This window comes from Maylandia zebra, linkage group LG3 (assembly GCF_041146795.1).
Source record: "Maylandia zebra isolate NMK-2024a linkage group LG3, Mzebra_GT3a, whole genome shotgun sequence".
NCBI classification, from domain to species: Eukaryota; Metazoa; Chordata; class Actinopteri; order Cichliformes; family Cichlidae; genus Maylandia; species Maylandia zebra.
This window is the reverse complement of record NC_135169.1, coordinates 60,235,907-60,255,173: the sequence shown is the minus strand read 5'-3', so window position 1 is coordinate 60,255,173 and position 19,267 is coordinate 60,235,907. Positions and strand designations below refer to the sequence as shown.

General features: G+C 42.8%; 1 protein-coding gene across 2 annotated transcripts; it reads left to right on the top strand.

Annotated features, from left to right (window-relative positions):
- The first annotated feature begins 10,241 nt into the window (after positions 1-10,241).
- On the top strand, positions 10,242-11,994 carry LOC101475850 (histone H2A.Z). 2 transcript variants are annotated; one of them, XM_004575963.5, is made up of 5 exons: positions 10,242-10,380; positions 10,663-10,740; positions 10,885-10,998; positions 11,076-11,205; positions 11,433-11,994. In XM_004575963.5, exons 1-5 carry the CDS (start codon positions 10,378-10,380, stop codon positions 11,492-11,494), a joined length of 387 nt encoding a protein of 128 aa, XP_004576020.1. In that variant the 5' UTR covers positions 10,242-10,377; the 3' UTR covers positions 11,495-11,994. The 2 variants fall into 2 exon arrangements, with proteins under 2 accessions (XP_004576020.1, XP_076738137.1); XM_076882022.1 differs by having other exon boundaries at positions 10,251-10,363.
- The last annotated feature ends 7,273 nt before the right edge of the window (positions 11,995-19,267 follow it).

Below are 19,267 nucleotides of genomic sequence, written 5' to 3'. Positions count from 1 at the left end.
GACGGTTATGAGTGCTGCTCTGTATGTGGCAGGCTTTTAGCAGAGCAAACAGAAAAATAACATTGCACCAATAAAAGAGCTCACAATCCTGACAACTGTGCATATTTTAAGTAACTAACTAAACTCATTTTTAGCGATAGATGATATGGTTTGGACATTTTATCGTCAGTTGTGATAATTTTAGGTTCAGATTTTGACTTCTAGGCTCCTCGTTACATGAAGAAGAATTGCAAAATGTTGGGAACTGTAACACTGGCACTATCATAAGGGTTCAGTTTAGAATGAACTGGCTTTACAGCACATATCTATTCGCTTTACATGTCAAATGATGTACGGTCCATCACAAAGAAATATATAGAGAAATAAATGTTGATAGGTTACATGAAAAGTAGAATAGCCTTTTATTGTCATTGTACATGTACGGTGAAATTGTGGGTGCTCCACACTAACTGTGCATGAAATGGTAAATGGTAAAAGCGCTTTACACATCCAGTCATCCACCCATTCACACACACATTCACACACTGGTGAATGTGTGTGTGGAATAAAATATAAACAGTTGTATAGACAGAATTAATAACAGCCAAGAGGAGTACATACAAACAAGAGAACCATATACAAAACAGGAGGAGGGCGCACATTACAGTTTTGAAACTGATGAAGGTTAATCAGACCATGGCTCAGATTGGTAAGTGGGTGGGTAGGGGTGGGGTGTGGGAGGGATAGTGTTTGTTAACAGTCTGAATGGCCAGAGGGATGCAAGGGATGCAGTAGAAGGCCAGCATCAGCTTCTGGTCCAGGTTATTCTTCCTCAGGACACGGAGGAAGTGTAGCTGCTGCTGAACAAGGCTTGGTTTGGTCCAGGAGTACAGGAGGAGGCCCTAATCTATACTCATTACAGAATATTTAAGTGTCCTTCCTGAATGTGGCTTAAACTCTACAATAATCAGGACTGAGTTAAGTAAGGTTAAATTAGAACACGTGGGTTAAACCTCATAAGGATAAGTAATCATACATAGTGCTGAAAGTATTCATGGGTTCAAAATACATATATTAAATGAAAACTGTGCAGAAATGATTTCTGTTGAATATTTGCTGCTCATTGTTGAACTGAGATATAGAATTAGTAAAAAGGTTACTGTGACCATTTAATCCTCTCTGAAACCGAGCGTAGAATTTAAAAAGAAATATTGAATCACAAGTTCCACCTTTCCAACTAGAATGATCTTTGTAGAAATTACGACTACATACGCTCACCGTGATGACTGAAATCCAGTTGTATGGTTGCATAACCCTCAGCACCAGGTGCTGATGGGCAGCTGATGGAAACATGACAGCCACCTACACAAATACTCATTCTTGGCGACCTCCCACACCGTGGTCGACTTGGTCAGCAGCGCTGGGAAATTTAATGTAGACACTGCTCAGTTCACAAATATCCCTGCAGACTTTATCTGCCAGTTGACCCCTATTAATGAGTACAGAAATCACGTGCCTGTTGGTGTTCATTTACTAATATTGCCAAACAAAAGTCAAATCAGTGTCCATGAAGGATTAATTTAAAGCCTCTGTGCAGTCACAGCACTCCTGGTTAAATCTGTAATTATTCAAAAGTCTTGAAAAACTAATCGCTTTGAGCTAAGACAGATGAAATGGCCATTTGAATTAACTTTGTCTATTAAGCGTTAGAACGCAGTTATGTTGCCTATTCTGGGTTTTATTTTGTTAGGATTGACCGGAAGTGAAGCAACGCTGTGTTTGTCGACGTAGCTTTCACGGGGGTTATAAGGGGTGCGGCCAACGCGAGGGTAGAGGGAAGCATGGGCGTCGCCTCAATGAAAGTATTTTTGAGGCAGACTGAGGAGGCGGAGACTATGTGAAGCCTGTTAATATAATAAATGTATTTATATCTACATTAAAGTTTCAGAGTGTAAACTTTTTACAACACAATCATAATCACACACAAGCTTTTTCCAAACGAAGGCAGAAGTTAATGAAATTTTCTTTAATCTTTCATTTTCATTATAGTACCGTCGGGATTAAATTCAATATTACTGTGTCCAGTATTTTCATGTTTTAAGCATCCATATGAGACATACTATAGCTATAGTTATAGAGTGATTCACTGTGTGTTTGTGATTCGGATGCATTCCGGTTTGCAGTGTGTGGCTCTTGTTGGAGGGTTGTTTGGGTTTATAAATAGTTGATATGGAGGATTCATCATCCTGCAGGAATCATAGGTTTGTCCTTCTTTAATCTACATTCAATGTCCCCATTTTAAAGTGTGATGGTTGTAAAATAGTTTACATTATTAAAGAAATGCAGTTTCTTATCCCTTTATTTCTGCTGGCAATGTGTTGTTTCAGTTCTCTGACTGATCGTTGATAATTACAGTGTAAATAATGTTTGTTTATTCTCCACCATAACTTTGTCATGGTCCTGGATTCTGAGCGTAGCATAATGTTTTAGTTCTGTTTAATATGACGTTTTCCACATAGTCTGCTCTTCATTTACATCCTTTGAAGTTTGTATTTAAGTTTAAATCTGAGTTTATTTTTCATGAGTCTACTCTCTGATTTCCCTACTTTTATCCACAGTTAAAGTCATTCCCTACTCTTCAATCTTCTTACCCTGTTCCCTGTTCTTAAGTCAGCTTTGGTGTCAGATGTTCACGTTTCGTTATTTCCTGTTTTATTATAGCTTCTTCCCTCCTGTGCACTGTATTTAGCTTTGTGTCCTGTGTTTTGTTTTACCTGTTCCAGCTGTGCACAAAATGTGCACATTGTGCTTTTCATTTCAGGTGGTAGAGCGGGTCACCTACTCACCGGAAGGTTAGTGGTTCGATCCCCGTCTGCTCTAGCCTGCATGCCTTGGGCAACGCCCATGTTCCGATGCATCCATCAGAGCATGAATGTGAGTGGATGTTAGATAGAAGCACTAAAAACCTTAGATAAAGTGTGTGAATGGGTGGATGCACGAGTTGTATAAAGCTCTTTGAGTGCTCAGTGACAGTAGAAAAGCGCCATATAAGAGTTGTATCCTTTGTCTCACTTCAGTTCTTTGTTGTGTCATACTAACCATTTGTCTGCCTTTGTATATTAGTCACGTCGCGAGTCGCCTCGGGGGGACACCCTAGCATGTTGATCCAAACCGAGCTGACGTTCCATGTGATGTGACAAAAGATGCCCTGACCGATGTGTCACGTCATGTGTCGCCAGGGACCCACACCGTTGGCCCAGGACCAAGGATCCTTGTTTCCAGCTGGCACCATGAGGAGGTGGTGTTGGGGTTTCACCAGACCCTCCGGATGTAGGCTCACGAGCCTACGCAGCATGGCCTAAATGGTGCGAATCCACTGGCATCCAGTGCGTTAAGAGGATGCCCAAACACCTCAAAGCTAAGATCAACAAGAGAGTCATACGGCCGGTGGCCCTATAGGAGCAGAAGATGGAGATGAAGATGCTCAGGTGGATGGTGGGCGTAACCCGCCTGGATCATGTGACGAATGAAGGTGTTTGAAAACAACTCGAAGTTGCCCCAATTGAAAAGAAGATGAGGCAAGCGCACCTACAGTGGTATGGACACGTCATGTGCAGTGAGGAGAATTTGGTGTCAAGAACAGCCCTCTGACTTGACCCTGGATCTGCCGACTGCAAGGAAGACCGAAGAAGCGGTGGATGGACGCAATCACCAATCTCGCCGTAGAGGACACCCAAAACTGATCCAAATGGAGAAGACAGAGCCATGCAGCATGGAGGAGAGGAAGGCACTCACATCACTTAGTAATGACAACAATATTATCATCCTTCAGACAAGGGTAGGTGCACAGCTCTGCTAAACCAGAAAGACTGTCATGAGAAATAGACAAAAATACTTATGAGGCCTTAAAACCAGACCCAGGTTGTGGTTACAGGAAGAAGGTGATAGATTTTCTGGCTTCGATCTTCAACCCGCTGGTGGGCAGCTCTGAACACCACATCCAGAACATCCTGGGTTTTGTTGAGAAGGTGAGAGATGTCATGATGGAGGCAGATGAAACCATGGTCTCCTACGACGTTACATCTCTCTTCACTTGCATCCCAGTCACAGAAGTGTTGGAGGTAGTTCGTAAGAGATTACAGGATGACCCCAACCTCAGCAACAGGACCACTCTCAGCATCGACCAAGTGTGTTTGAACTGTGTCTTCATTCCACCTACTTCACATACAAGGGTCAGTACTACAGGCAGAAACATGGGTGTGTCATGGGCTCCCCAGTTTCACCCATCGTGGCCAATTTGTACATGGAAGAAGCAAAAAAAGAGGGCTTTGCTATCCTACCCTGGAACACCACCAAGCCTTTGGTTCAGATATGTGGATGACACCTGGGTGAAAATCAAATCTCAGGATGTTCCACAATTCATGGATCACATTAACTCTGTGGACCGACACATCAAATTCACCAGGGAAGATATGAAAAGTGGCAAGTTAGCCTTCTTGGACTGTGAGATTTCCATCAGTAATGGGGGACATCTAAAAGCTGACGTGTACCGTAAACCTACATATACGGATCAGTATTTAAGGACACCCACAAACTGGGTGTCATCAGGACGCTACAACACAGAGCGAACACCATCCTCACAGACACAGCAGCCAGGGAGGCAGAAGAACAGCAAGAAGGCCCTGAGTAAATGTGGTTATCCCAGCTGGACTTTTGTCAAAGCTGGAAAAACGCCTAAAGAAAGCTCCAGCCGATCCAGGAGAGAAGGACAACCGCTGCCCAAGCGAAAACCTGTAGTGATTCGTACGTGTCAGGAGTATCGGAGCAACTGAGACGCATTTTTTCTAAACACCGGGTCTCTGTGGCTTTTAAACCCCAAAACACGCTGCGCCAAAAACTGGTCCACCCCAAGGATCGGGTCCCCCGACACAAACAGAGTAACATAGTGTAGCTGTTAAGTGCAGGAGGATTGTCAGGATTTATACATCGGGGAAACCAAACAACCTCTGGCTACAACACAGAAGAGCCACCTCGTCAGGCCAGGACTCTGCAGTCTATTTACACCTACAGGCCAGTGGACACTCTTTCAATGATGAGGATGTAACATCCTGGACAGGGAGGAACGCTGGTTTGAGGGCGGAGTCAAGGAGGCCATTTACGTGAAAAGGGAAAGACCATCTCTGAATCGAGGAGGGGGCCTAAGGGTACATCTTTCAATCATGCTGTGTTGCTGTGTGTAACTGTGGTCATAAAAATTACTACAGTGAATTTTTTTTTAATTGTATAGTAGAAAGTAAAAAAGAGACATTTTTCTGTCGTTTACCCGTTTATAGCTTAATGACTTTTTGTAGTATGAAGGCCAATAAGGGAGGTTTTTATCAGCAGGAAACGCTGTTAAAGTCCATTCTGCTTGTACTTGTTTGTGGTGCACAGCAGCTCAAACAAGTTGGGAATTATAATATAATAATAGACTAATTTAAACACCCAGACAATGAACCATGGCTACATGCACAAAGACACTTTGTATATAGTTTATTTTATGTAATATTTAATACTGAATTGTAAACTAAGTCTTTTTAAGGAAGCAAGTTTTTGTTCAGTGTTATCATAACAGCTTTATTTTTATGCATTTACTACTGCCAGGGAAAGCACACATGAGGCTAAAGTTGTGGACAAGTTTGAAACATTTCATTGACTAACATGGAAAATGCCTGAAAATAAAAAAGAGCATCATCCATCCATCCAGTCGCTTCCACTTATCCTTTTCAGAGTCGCGGGGGGCGCTGGAGCCTATCCCAGCTGTCATGGGGCGAGAGGCAGGGTACAACCTGGACAGGTTGCCAGTCTGTCGCAGGGCTAACACACAGAGACAGACAACCATTCGCACTTAGTGGCAATTTGGATTATCCAATTAACCTATCCCCACAAGCTGCATGTCTTTGGACGGTGGGAGGAAGCCGGAGTACCCGGAGAGAACCCACGCAAACACAGGGAGAAGATGCAAACTCCACACAGAAAGACCCCGGCCTGATGGTGGAATTGAACTCAGGACCTTCTTGCTGTGTGACAACAGTGCTAACCACCGTGCCACCGTGCTGCCAAAACGAGCATCACTTTATCCTAATTTCACTACTTTACCGCTAATTTTACAGATAGACTCTGGGCATTGGCATCCTTCATGCAGTGGAGCCAGTGCATCCGAACAGAGGGCGGCCCAGGAGGTAATAATAAAGAGAGTTGATGTGTATCTGGCCTCCTGCTCTGACAGTTTCCTGCTCATGTAAATGTTCGGGCAGCTGATCCCCTTTACTTGGAGTGTAGAGCAGGGGTTCCCCACAGAGTAATGTGACGACCGACCCGACACCCTGTCATGCTTGTCACATTGGGAGTGTTCTTTCAGTACCCAGTACAGTGGTCTCCAGCTTCACTATATAAAGGAGAGAAACCTCATTAGTTTTATCATGCACACCTGTCCCTCCAACCCTACTGCCACTGCCCCTTGAGCTCGCTGCACCACCCCTCCCCTGCAGCTGAGGCAGGGACCACATCTCCGCCACAGCCTTCTCTGTACGAACGCTGCCTGACACTGCTTCGTCCACTGGACCAGACCTGGGGCGAGATCAGTCAACGGGCTGATCAGTTCCGTGAAGCCTGGCATGAACTGACAGTAGTACCCAGCCAGCCCGTGGTCAAATCCAGTGTTGTGAAAAAACGAGCAGTGCGTACCTGGTCCAGGAGCTCAGCTCCCCTTGCTTTCACTCTGTCTTTCCTCAAACAAAGGAACACTGCAGACTCCTATGGGAGTCACTGACAAACTTATGCTTACAGCTAGATAGCGCAATGAAAAAACACCTCTAAGTACTGGGTGAATCCGACAGAACTAGACATGCAGTATAGAATGAAAATATACATTAGGCACTATTCTCAGGAACCAAGAATGCCTGCGGTGAAAATACTGGCTTTGAGGTAAACCAGTACGAAACTAACATTTAAAGTCTACATTTTTTGAACATCAAAGATAAAGTTACCCAAGAGAAAGAAAAATACACTCCTCAAAACGTGAAGTATAAACCGGAAACATTTAGCAACTGCAAATCGGCATCCGTGGACGCTGACAATTGGTCGTCTTCCAGAACACCAATGATGCGGATGTTTTGACACCGGGACTCCAAATCTTCATATTTATCCTCCAACTTGGCCACCGCCTTAGTTAGATGGTCCACTTTTCTCTGGAGGCTGATGATGTCGTCAGTACAGGTGGACAGGGATTGCTGCATCTCGGTAACCGTTACTTTTAGTTAGGTGAAACTCTCCTACTCTACTTTGAGAGCGCTGACACGGTTACTATCGGTGGCCTGGGCCCCAGTCCCCGACTCAGGACAGGTCAAGGGCTCATCAGGAGAAGCTGGAGGCGAGGCTGGATCAGGTTTCCTCATTTAGTCGGCTTTGGTGGCATTTTAGTGACCGAAATATAAAAGTTTACAATTGTAAAAGGACTTGTAAAATGTGTGTGTGAATGGGTGGATGACTGGATGTGTAAAGTGCTTTGGGGTCCTTAGGGACTAGTAAAGCGCTATACAAATACAGGCCATTTACCATTTACTTTGATATTGCTTGGGGTCGAGTCAGAGAAAAAGTGCTCAGTAATAATTGAAAAATAGGGGCAGCACGGTGGCACGGTGGTTAGCACTGTTGCTGCACAGCAAGAAGTTCCTGAGTTCAATTCCACCATCAGGCCGGGGTCTTTCTGTGTAGAGTTTGCATGTTCTCCCCGTGTTTGCGTGGGTTAACTCTGGCTTCCTCCCAACATCCAAAGACATGCAGTTTGTGGGGATAGGTGAATTGGTTAATCCAAATTGCCAGTAGGTTGTCTGTCCCTGTGTGTTGGCCCTGCGATAGACTGGCGGCCTGTCCAGGTTGTACCCCGCCTCTCGCCCCATGACAGCTGGGATAGGCTCCAGCGACCCTGAAAAGGATAAGCGGAAGCGAATGGATGGATGGATATTGAACCAATGCCAAATAATAACGTTGGGTTTGTAAAGCTCATTCCTTCAGCACTCTTTAAAGGTTGAATTTCCCGTGTTGGCTGGTAATAACTAGCGCAATGGATTAGTTCACTCAACACATTGAGCTATTTTTGTCTTTCATTTTTGTCTTTCATCAGTGACCCAGTCAGCTACTCTCCAGCTGCACTATTTTCCCACCAAAGATTTTGTTTATTTATTTTCTATTTTTGCTTCCGCTCAAGTCCCAGCAGGAAAAATGACATCAGCGCTTCTCACGCTCTTTATGCCTTTTTCTTCTGAGCTGTCCCTCTCTTTCTCTCCTACACTCAGTATTTCCCTCATGTGGATGTGATCTCTCCATAACCAGGACATGATGGCTCACACTACAATATTACTGATTTTACAGTATTGTGATGCAGCCATGTACAACAAAGAGCCAACAAGACAGCTCTTCTTATGACTTTACAAAAAGTTCTGATGATTTATTTATTTATTTTTTCAAAGTCCATCTGCTGTGTTAGTCAGCCTCCCCTGACACCACACATCCCCCAGCAGACCCATGGCTGATTTCCTCTCCTGCTTAGGGGGATGGGGGTGGGGTCAGAGGACGCTGACCAACACAGCAGATCTCCATCAGCTAATCATCCCTCCTCTCTTTTAGCCGGCTGTTGCGAGCAGTGCCGGACTGAGCTGGAGTGTGACAGCTGGAAAGTTGCACAAACAGACTGACAGGTCCTTCTGTTACAAGCATAGAGCATATTATTGGTCCCCGGTCCTTTGAATGTTAAATCAGTCTAAAGAAGTGGGCATCGTACTGGATTCACTTTATCTGGCCAGGATCGCTCTGATTTTGAAACAGAACTGTGACCCTACTTTCATCTCATAGTACAGACCTGTATCTCTCCTCTCAGTCCAAGCAAAACGACTAACCAAGATCTAAGCATCTGAAAACTTATACTGCCAAAATCATACTTCTGGATCAGACAAAGTTCATACCCTGTGGGCATATTCATTTCAACATGCAGAGACTTTGATATCATCTACAGTATATCCCTGCTCACAGCAGGGAGGATTCAGTTGTATCTCTTTTTGTGCCGAGAAGGCTTTTGCTCAGGTTGAACGGCCTTTTGGTCGACGACTTTTCACCTCTTCCTGTATCATCTGGGGTGGTTGGAACAAGTGGTGTAAAAGATCATTATGATGCTCGAGCCATTTCCTTATCAAGGCTGAGTGGAACAGAGTCTACACCCAGTCTTTGGCTAAAATCTTGCATATCTGAGCCACAGCTGTAGGAAGTGATAGATTTCTGGCTGATCTTTATGAGTGGCCGTTGCTCTGTCTCTCTCTCTTTCTGCCTGGGAATTTTTACAGGTAGCTTGTGACATCTATGTAACACACAGAGATTCATTCAACATTCATTTAGGATGGATGGATTGATGCAGGCTGTAATTAAATTACTTCAAACACAGAGCACCAACTTTTTCTTCAGTTTGCTTTCTTTGTCTGCTTGTGGCTGGTTGCTTTATCCTGTTGATGGTGTGGCCAGTTGTCCCAGTCAGCACAGGGAATCCCATTATTTTAAACATTTGATCATGCTGCTACAGCAAAGTTCTTCCAGTTATACAAGAATAGCAGCAATTTCCCAACCTTAGAGTTAAATGATATTCAGAGCAATTAGATTTCCAGGCTATTGCACTGACCTCTGCTCGAGTACATATGTGTTTTTAGAAAAGAGGTAACGTGCAAGACCCTGATAATTGGTACGTGGGGGAGGCGGGGTGAGCACTCTGCTGTGCTTCATATACTAAACTACATGGTAAATGGCCTGTATTTGTATAGCGCTTTACTTAGTCCCTATGGACCCCAAAGCACTTCACACTACATTCAGTCATCCACACATTCACACACAGGTGATGGCAAGCTACATTGTAGCCACGGCTGCCCTGGGGCGCACTGAGGCGAGGCTTGACCAAATGGGGCTATTTAATTTTACCATCAACTTTGATAGGTTTCTGCCTGCTAAACCCTAAACTGGATAAGCAGATAAGAAGATGAATGTATGTGGGGACTTCTATCTATACTAAATTAAAAGTTAATGCCATGTGAAAGAAAAACTAAAGCCAGCTCATTTCGATATAAAATGGGAAAGAGATACGCCACATAAACTACATTACCCATAAGCTCTTAGAACGGAACCGCACAGAGAGCTCATTTATTGGCTGAAAAGCTTCAGCGGTAATCACGTGACTGCCGTCATCCGGGTAGCCATGGCTGTATATAACGACCCGCGGTGGGGGGGAGGGGGTCTAGTTCAAACAACAGTCGATATTCAGTGTAGACGGAGGATATTATTTTGGCTGCCGAGTCAGAGTTTCTTTGTAAGTTTTTAAATATGGTACGTATTATATGTCGTATTAACAAAATATTATAACGACACACTCTGTTTAGGTAGTTTATTTGAAATAAATCTTTATTTGGTAGCGTTGCGTTTTCTTTATTAGTTAACAGTTGGCCGCTAGCATTGGCTGGTGTAGTGGATTAGCATGCTAAATACCCACTGGCTTCACTGGGGAAGCGCTAGCATGGCTAGCGAATATTAAGCGGACCTTAAGTTAATGTTGGGCTACAATAAGGCGCGTTTCGGCGGAGGCACACTAATAGTACTGGTGTTTTACAGGCTGGTGGTAAAGCTGGTAAAGACTCTGGAAAGACCAAGACCAAAGCGATTTCGCGCTCTCAGAGAGCAGGACTGCAGGTTTGTCCCCAAATTTCATTCATTTTCTCGGTTGCACAAGCACGAGCTATTAGCCAAAAGTCAGTGGCTCTTTGTCGGTGGCGGGCTCTCATCGGGCGGCCAGCACGGCTTTGCTTCTGTTCACTCGTGTCATTATCCCCGCAGTTCCCGGTAGGCCGTATCCACAGACACCTCAAGTCCAGAACAACGAGCCACGGCAGAGTAGGAGCCACCGCGGCGGTGTACAGCGCGGCTATTCTCGAATACCTTACTGCTGAGGTGACCCTAAGCTCCGTTTATCTTGCACTTCGTTGCTTGAAGTGTTGATCTTTTTGTAAAGGCTGTCTCTCTTTCAGGTTCTAGAGTTGGCAGGAAATGCATCAAAGGACCTTAAAGTAAAGCGTATAACCCCACGCCACTTGCAGCTGGCTATTAGAGGAGACGAAGAGCTGGATTCACTTATCAAGGCCACTATTGCAGGCGGAGGTACGAACATTACAGAGAACTGTGTTACGGTCTTATACTCTCGTACTCTAGGGGTTTACACATTTTGTTGAGGCACAAATCCCTTTTGTGTTGCATCTGGTGTAAAACTGTAACATCAACACTATTGTGGCAACTCTTTGTTACAAGGGAGCAGCTGAAAGTGGTTACTGAAATTAAAACTTAACTGTTCAAGTATATAAACTGTTATAACATTGATTTTTTTTCAGGCGTGATCCCACACATCCACAAGTCTCTGATCGGGAAGAAGGGCCAGCAGAAGACTGTATAACCTGAAGGGTTCAGCAAGTTGTGCCATCTCAGGATGAAGTCTGCATCAAGTGGTTAAATGTCTTAGATTAGTAATCTTACATTATTTTATGGTAGTGTGCATTTACTACTCTGGGTGGGGTCTGTTTTGGGTTTTTTTGTTTTGTTTTTTTAATAGTGGGCCCCTCCCCTCTCCTGCAGGTTTTTGGGGGCGGGGGGCGGCTCCAGCCGGCTTGTCTTGGATGTATACGTGTATTTGGCCTTTCTGTTTTTAATCTTCACAGCTTTGAAAGGAGCTCACAGCCACCAAACCTAGTCGATACAGAGTACAGGATGTGCATAGCTTTTGTGAAAACTCAAGATGTGCTTATGTGCTTTGTATGTACCTTTAATGCAGACCATCCATTTCAGACTTGTATTTCAAAGCATGTTCATTCTCTTTACCACTGGACTGTCATGGACCGGTTCATAACCTTGTTGGTATTTTTGGATTCCTGAATAAAGACTGGATTTGGCACAGTCTGAGTGTTTCCCCTAGTTTGTCTTATTCTCTTTGAACAGAGTGCTGTGGCTTTCGTCTTAATCATGCAGTGATGTATGACTACAGGTGGTGTAATGTGAAGCTTTGACTTTCATTCCACCTTTGTTCAGTTTTACACAAAATTGGAGGAATGCTAATGGACCAGTTAGGTGAGGTGGCTTCACGCAGTGTTATAGATTTCATCTTTATTTTCATTGCATAAACGGCCAAGTTTTAAACTGTCAGGGTTCATCCCCCTGACGTCCCTACTGCAGTGACCTAAACATCTGTGGTCTAGTGCACTCGGTGGCTTTTTAAAGTGCTGCAGTGCCAACACGCAAGAGTTTTCTGTCTTTGCCTGTGTTCAGAGTTACAGGAGTGTTGTACATGTGAGTTTTTAAAATGATATACTGCAGGCGTAACATCATAAACCCAATTGTAGTATATGATTCACTTCATAGAAACAACTGGGAGACCACGTTTTTATTTCATTTCACTGAAATGTTAAGAATTCTGATTGTTTTTAAAACTGAAGGTGCCTCAAGTTTACTTTTAGAAACCAAAGAAGCGTTTGGACATTTCCCATTACTGCAAACATATTAGACTGGTCTCTGCTGCATTTAAAAGGTTCTTCAAGGCAGCACCCATACCTGATATTGAATACATGCTTTCTAATGCATTAAAGTTTACTGAGTAAAATGTTCATAGAAATTAAAACAGAAAGCTAACAGCAAGATATCATTTAATTGTAATTGAACTGTCCACTGTTGCCCACTCACATCCTGGGCCTTCTGACCTCAGTAAGTCACATGATAGGGTGGGGCTACGTTTCACAGTGGGTTCACCTGAAACCATGGCTGTATCCCAATTCAGGGTCTGCAACCTTAAAGTACTGTCTAACCTTCGTAGCGCTGCCCAGGTTGCCTAGCAACCATGATAGTAACAGCTGGAAACGTTTCATACAGCTTTGTTTGACAGAAATGAAGGAGGACGTATTTTGTACATTTCTTTCTACATGAGCTCTGTGTGATGTGATAAGTATCTGAGGCTGAGACCACAGGACTGTAAAACATGATTGTTGGGCTTCATTTCTGTACTGAACAGTCATTTAAGATTAGTTAGTAAATAACAATTAGTTAATGTTGTTCATGAGACTAAAGTCATCTCACTGTGGTAATGTAAATATAATATGGCCAATATTATAGTCACTATATTAATCATTATTAGTTATTACAGCAGTGAACATGAACTCTGAGCTTCAGTAAAGATTCAAGTTGCATTTATTTATATTTCCTATCACCTTAAATCTTCACTCAAAGACAAGTGTCTGTGACAGTGTGTATATAGATGTATCATATATAAGAGAGAAATATTGTTCTTTTAATATGTTGGCATTACTAAATTTGGCTCAATGCTTACATATATGTGTAAAAAGCAAATGTACGAGCTGTGATAACTGTGTCTGATAGAATGAAGAGTAGACTGAAATATGAAATATTCCTTTATTGGGTGAGAAAATCAGACCATGTCATAACTGCTGTAAGTCACACAGAATAGATATACTCAAAGCTTCATAGAACTGAAACAAACATTTATTTTAGCTCCATTCTGCTGCTGATACAGACTTTAGGTTTCTGAACATTAAACTTGTTGCTGCCTTTCATAGTGTGTAACTTGAAGGCCCTGAGTACTTTCTCCCACACTGGAAACACTGGGATGATCACATTATTTGAACATTACCTAATAAGACTGATTCAGGACAGACAGTTATGTTAAACTTTCCTAGCAGTCCTTCACAAACAGGGAACAGTCTGTCTATTCTCTCCATCTGTCAGCTGCTGCTGGCTCTTCCTCCTCCTCTTCCTCACACACTGCTGAGTTTGTCCTGGTGGATCATCAGGGCTGCAAAGCCTCACAGATGATGTGCAGCAGTGGGTCCCTCAGTCTGTCCTCACTCTGGACACTTGCAGTCGTCACACATGGAAATCAAATGTGTGATAAGGTGCAGGATTCAAACACAAGTGTGACTTATAAACACATGTTCATACTTTTATTCCACAATCAGAGAGAAAGAAACAGACAGAGAGTGCAGGACAGACAGACAGGTGACAGTCTCAGGTGTACACACTGCTACAAACAGGAGGATTTAGTGTTTGTGTCATTATGAGTGCTAAACAAGAAGAGTTCCAGATGTTACAGTGGACACATGTGTGACTGCTGTGATTAAAGCATCTTTCTTTCAGCTTAACGAGTGAACCGTCAGCTCGTTCAAACACACGTTAAAGTCCGTTTGGCTCGACACCACCGAACAGAGGCAGCAATATAACATAGCTAACATTAACAGTGCAGTGAATCCTGCTTGTGCCGTGATATTCAGGACTGCAAACCGAGCAGCATCACTGACTTTCAGCTTGTTGTGTTTGTGGATATATGACTGACTTTAATTATCCACAAAATCATCACATTCTCTGTAGGATTAAGGTCGACTATTGAACAGCGTATATTTTAAAGTAAAGGCTTTAAAACCAAGTAAACGCTGAAAGTACAAACATCACTAATGTCACATAACTTTGCCAACATGTGGCCAACAGGAATGTTTTAATGTTCTTCATTATTAAACATTTGCACATAAGTAAGTGACATAATATTCAGTACTTACTTCTCACAGTTTACTCTTCAGCCGCCCCTCTTCCGCCGTTTTTTTAGCAAAATTATCCACACCCACCGCCGCGCTATGGAGTCTGGGATATGTTGGGTCATGAAGTCTACACCGCCACATCCTTAAAATTCAGGGAAATGAAGGACGCATTTGAGGGCCGCATTTCGAGCAGCCTTTGAATTGGGACAGCCTTCGTCGCGTCGCTGTGACGTAATCGTCCTTAAAATGCGGCCTTTGAGGCTTCAGACCCTGAATTGGGATACAGCCCTTGGCTGATTGTGACCTACACCCGTTTTCACACCTTGGCTTGCGTGATTAGGCAGAGGATCAATAGGGAGTCCATGACCCTCTTAGGGGGACACTCACACCGGACCTAAACCTGGGATTCTCCACAGTCGCTCTCAGAACTGAAGAAACTTCTTGGATAAAACGTCTTCAAGAAATTTAAAGCAGTTCAGACGCTTTTCTTTCCCAGCTCCTCAGACTGTCCACCCTGTTAGCTTGGTTAAGCAGCCATGAAGAGTAGAAGGCCAAGTATGAGTTTCAAACAGTAAACACATTTTTAAACCCTGCAAACAGTAGCGGTTTCAGATACGGGCGACACGGACGGTTGCCCGGGGCGGCATCATGGGCATCGGCAAAAAAAAAAAAAAAGTTGCTCGTACTCATGCTGCCCCGACGTCAGCCAGCGCATATTGGGAATTGCATACGCACCTATCAGTTTTGGGAGTAAGGGCGCCCTCCGTTTGCAAGGTGCGCCTGCTGCCTGCGGCACTGAGAGGAGAGGGCGGGGGATTCTCTGACCGGCTGGAGCAGCATCTAATAACCAACTCACAAAATAAAGAAAAATAAAAACAAACCAACAAACACAAAAACACCAGGCATCATGATACAGACTTATAATTTGCACCAATGTTTTTTCAAAATTCTATACACGAAAGTGAGCGCGAGAGCCCTCGGTGCGCCTGCTCGCTGCCAAAGTCAAAGTAAACTTTATTGTCATCTCCGCTACAGACAGTCCAGTATACAGAGATATGAGATGACGAGGCTCCAGTTACAGCAGTGCAAGTAAACAAACAATAAGAAGAGTAAGAAAATAAATATACACTTTAGGACCAGGGGTAAAGGATCAATAACAATTTAAATTTACAGTTTGAGGGGAGGGGGCCCCTGCTGCTTCCAAAAAGAGCACATTTCATTTATAATGTTGTAAATCCAAGTCCATTATGTATTCATGATTTGAATCCTGGGTTGTGTGAAATCTCAGAAATGCACCCTAGATGAAGTGAATCTGTGAACTAAGGTGTCGGTCTATTAGATCATGTTGTGGTGATCCTTGTGTTGGGGGATTTGTGTTCATACTGGAGTGCAAAATTAAAACCAATGGAAGATGGACAAGAAAAGTTCAAAGCCATCATGGTGCTCAACTTAGAAAAAATAGAAAAGAAGAGGAGGAGAAACGAGCAAAAGATGCAGGTAAGCAGATGTGTGATTGGATAATGGCAGGTCATCCTGAAACTATCAGAATCAGAGTGAGTCAGAAATTATGTGGGTTACAGTTGCTCCAAGAAGAAATGGTAAAAAAAACAAACAGTAACAGACTAAACTCCAAACAATACATTATGTTACAGATTTAAATATTAATTAGTCCTTGTCAATTGTTGATTTGTCCTGTTCTCATTGTATGACGAATTATGATGGCTGTTTGGTAGCCGTCTGCATACAATGCATACTCTCTCTCTCTCTGTGTGTGTGTGTGTGTGTGCAGCAGCTTTATGTTAATGTGTGTAAGGATTTGATTCTGTGTGTGTGTGTGTGTGTGGGGGGGGCGCCAGAGGGATTGTTCGCCCAGGGTGCCAAACAGGCTAGGACCGCCACTGCCTGCAAATAAACAACATTGACATCAAAAGTTTTACATTTCCTAAATGTATCCCACAATCTGAATATAACACCCACTTCCCCACGTTTGATCCGCTGTGTTAAATATGATTAAGAACAGAATGCAATCATTTGCAAATCCTGTAAACCAGTATTTTAAACAAAGTGAGAAAATGAAACATTTAAAGAAAAATATTAGCCCATTTTGAATTTGATGGCAGCATCCTCTCTCCATAAACTAAAGGCTTTACGATGTTTAGTGCTGGACCATGTTGGTTAATGTGTAAACTCAACAGTTTCCATTTTGATTAACCTGACCAACATCTAACATAGAACACCTTTGAAGTGGACCTCGCAGCCTGTGGATAACTTCAAACACGTCGAGGTCTTCAGAGGCTGAACTTTGACCCAGCATCACAAGGAGCGCCATAAACACTTGTTACGGTTATTAGAAGGAACCCAGCCTTTAGACATCCCCACAATGACATCGTGACCAAGGGTCTGTTGCATGATTTTTAACATGGCTACAATGTGTCGTCTGCTGAGTCATCGTTTAATACAACAACGTACTGAAAGAGAGCATTCAGCATCTGACTGAGCTGGACTAACCTTCCCTTTCAAAAGTGAAAACTGCAACATAAAACTGGAATACAACCAACTTCTAATGAAATGTAACATTTTATAACATGAACACAGATTCCAGGTGAGCTGTGTCTTCCAGGACTGGATTTACCAGAACAGGTATGAGGACGGTGCCTGACGGGCATGTACGAGCTGGAGTGGATCCCAGCTAACACAGGGTGAGGAGACAGACGACCGTTCACGCTCACACTTATTCACCAGTTAACCTAACCCCACTACCTGAATGTCTGTGAACTGTGGGAGGAAGCCAGAGTCCCCTGAGAGGACCCACACAAACACGGGGAGAACATCCAACCTCCACAGAGACTCTCTCTGCACTAAAAGCACAAAATAAAAATCACACCGTCATGTAATTCAAGAAACTGGTCTTAAAAAACATTTAATCTAATATGTCCACATGGAGCCCGTGTTAAGGTCCGTACTGGGCTTCAGAACATCAAGTGAACAACGTCAGATGGGACCTGGGTGCGTTGTCTCCTGATAGAAAGTGCTGAGGATCAGAAGGACTCAGGGACAACACGATATCTGTCCAGCAGATATCGCTTCTGTTATTATGGTACATTGACAAAAACATATACTTTTATTCACAGGATAAAACAGGTTTTTTGTATCACTAATTGCCCAGTACGATTACAGCATACAGTATTATTGTCACTGCTACATTTCTGTGATGCTACCAGAAATTATTTCCACTGCTAATTAATTACCGTTGAGCTCAAAGGTCCTATTATTAAACGGTTAATGAATGTGTATTTATGACGACGATTTGTGAGACTGGTAAACTTACCTTTGTTCGTACGATGGTCTTTCGTTCTACACGGTGCATTTCAAGGTCCTGTACCCATCCGTCGGTAAACTGTACCTGGGCTTGTTGCAGTGACCTGAAGTTACTAAACTTCATGAGTGTGTGCACTCACTCCAAGAACCGTATGATTATAAATATGCATATAAATATGCTACGATGAGATAGCTGACTTCATCTAACTAGCAAATGTTGTCCAGGCTACGTTGGTGATACAGTTTTTTTTAATGTGTATGATATTTTTGTCATGCGATTTTAAAGCCGGTCCTACAACCGCATCCAAGAATAACATGCAGCTTATCTCAGAACTGTCGGTGAAAATTATTCTTGGAGCTAGGTTTAATTGAGCTGCATTTTAAAGAGGTGCAATTTCACAATTTGTGTATATTTTCTAAGTTCACTATTTTGTATGTGTTGAGAAAAACACAGATTTAAAAATTACATGGTCTAATATTTACATTTAGCATAACTGCAACATTATTTTTTCGTTTTGTTTTTTTTAAAGACTCGAAAGGACTTGAAATTCAAAGTTTCAGACTTGTGACTTGACTCGGACTTTTACACCAGTGACTTGAGACTCGACTCTGACTTGCCTGACATTACTTGAGACTTGACTTGAGACTTGAGGATAAAGACTTGAGACTTACTTGAGACTTGCAAAACAATGACTTGGTCCCACCTCTGGTATGTATGATACTGAGGTGTTATTCTTAGATTAAAAAAAAAAAAATCTTGTTTCATTACAAACATTTTTGTTCAACTAGGAATTTTCTGAGGATGAGAGGGCATGAAGACACCATGGAGTGGCAGTTACAGACTATGCAACACAACAAGCGACAGGATTCCTGCAGTTGTGGAGTTTTACTGTTAAAGGTAACCCTTATTCAAATGATTCAGTTTCTTGTTAGCTAGAATTAAGACTTTAAGTGAATTTAAGTGAAGTGAAAGTTATTTCGGTCAACAACAACAAAGATGATCATTTTACATAGAAGTACTTAATCATACAGTAACTGGAAAAGGAAAAGGCTGAAGCCTTGTGGCTTATAATTATCCTATCCTTTACCTAATTAAGACTTTACATTCTAATTATGATCAATCTCACAGTTTGCAGAACACTACCTTGATTTTGGAGAGGTCAGTGAGGTGTCAACCACTACAGAGCCAGTTGTGCTGGAGCGAATGCAGATAGCTTGCACCCTACTTGAAAATCGAGGTAAGTCCAGTAAAGTCCTTATCACGTTAGTGCGTACTTCCAATTTAAATAGTGCTTTTCAAACAGCACAGTACAAATAGT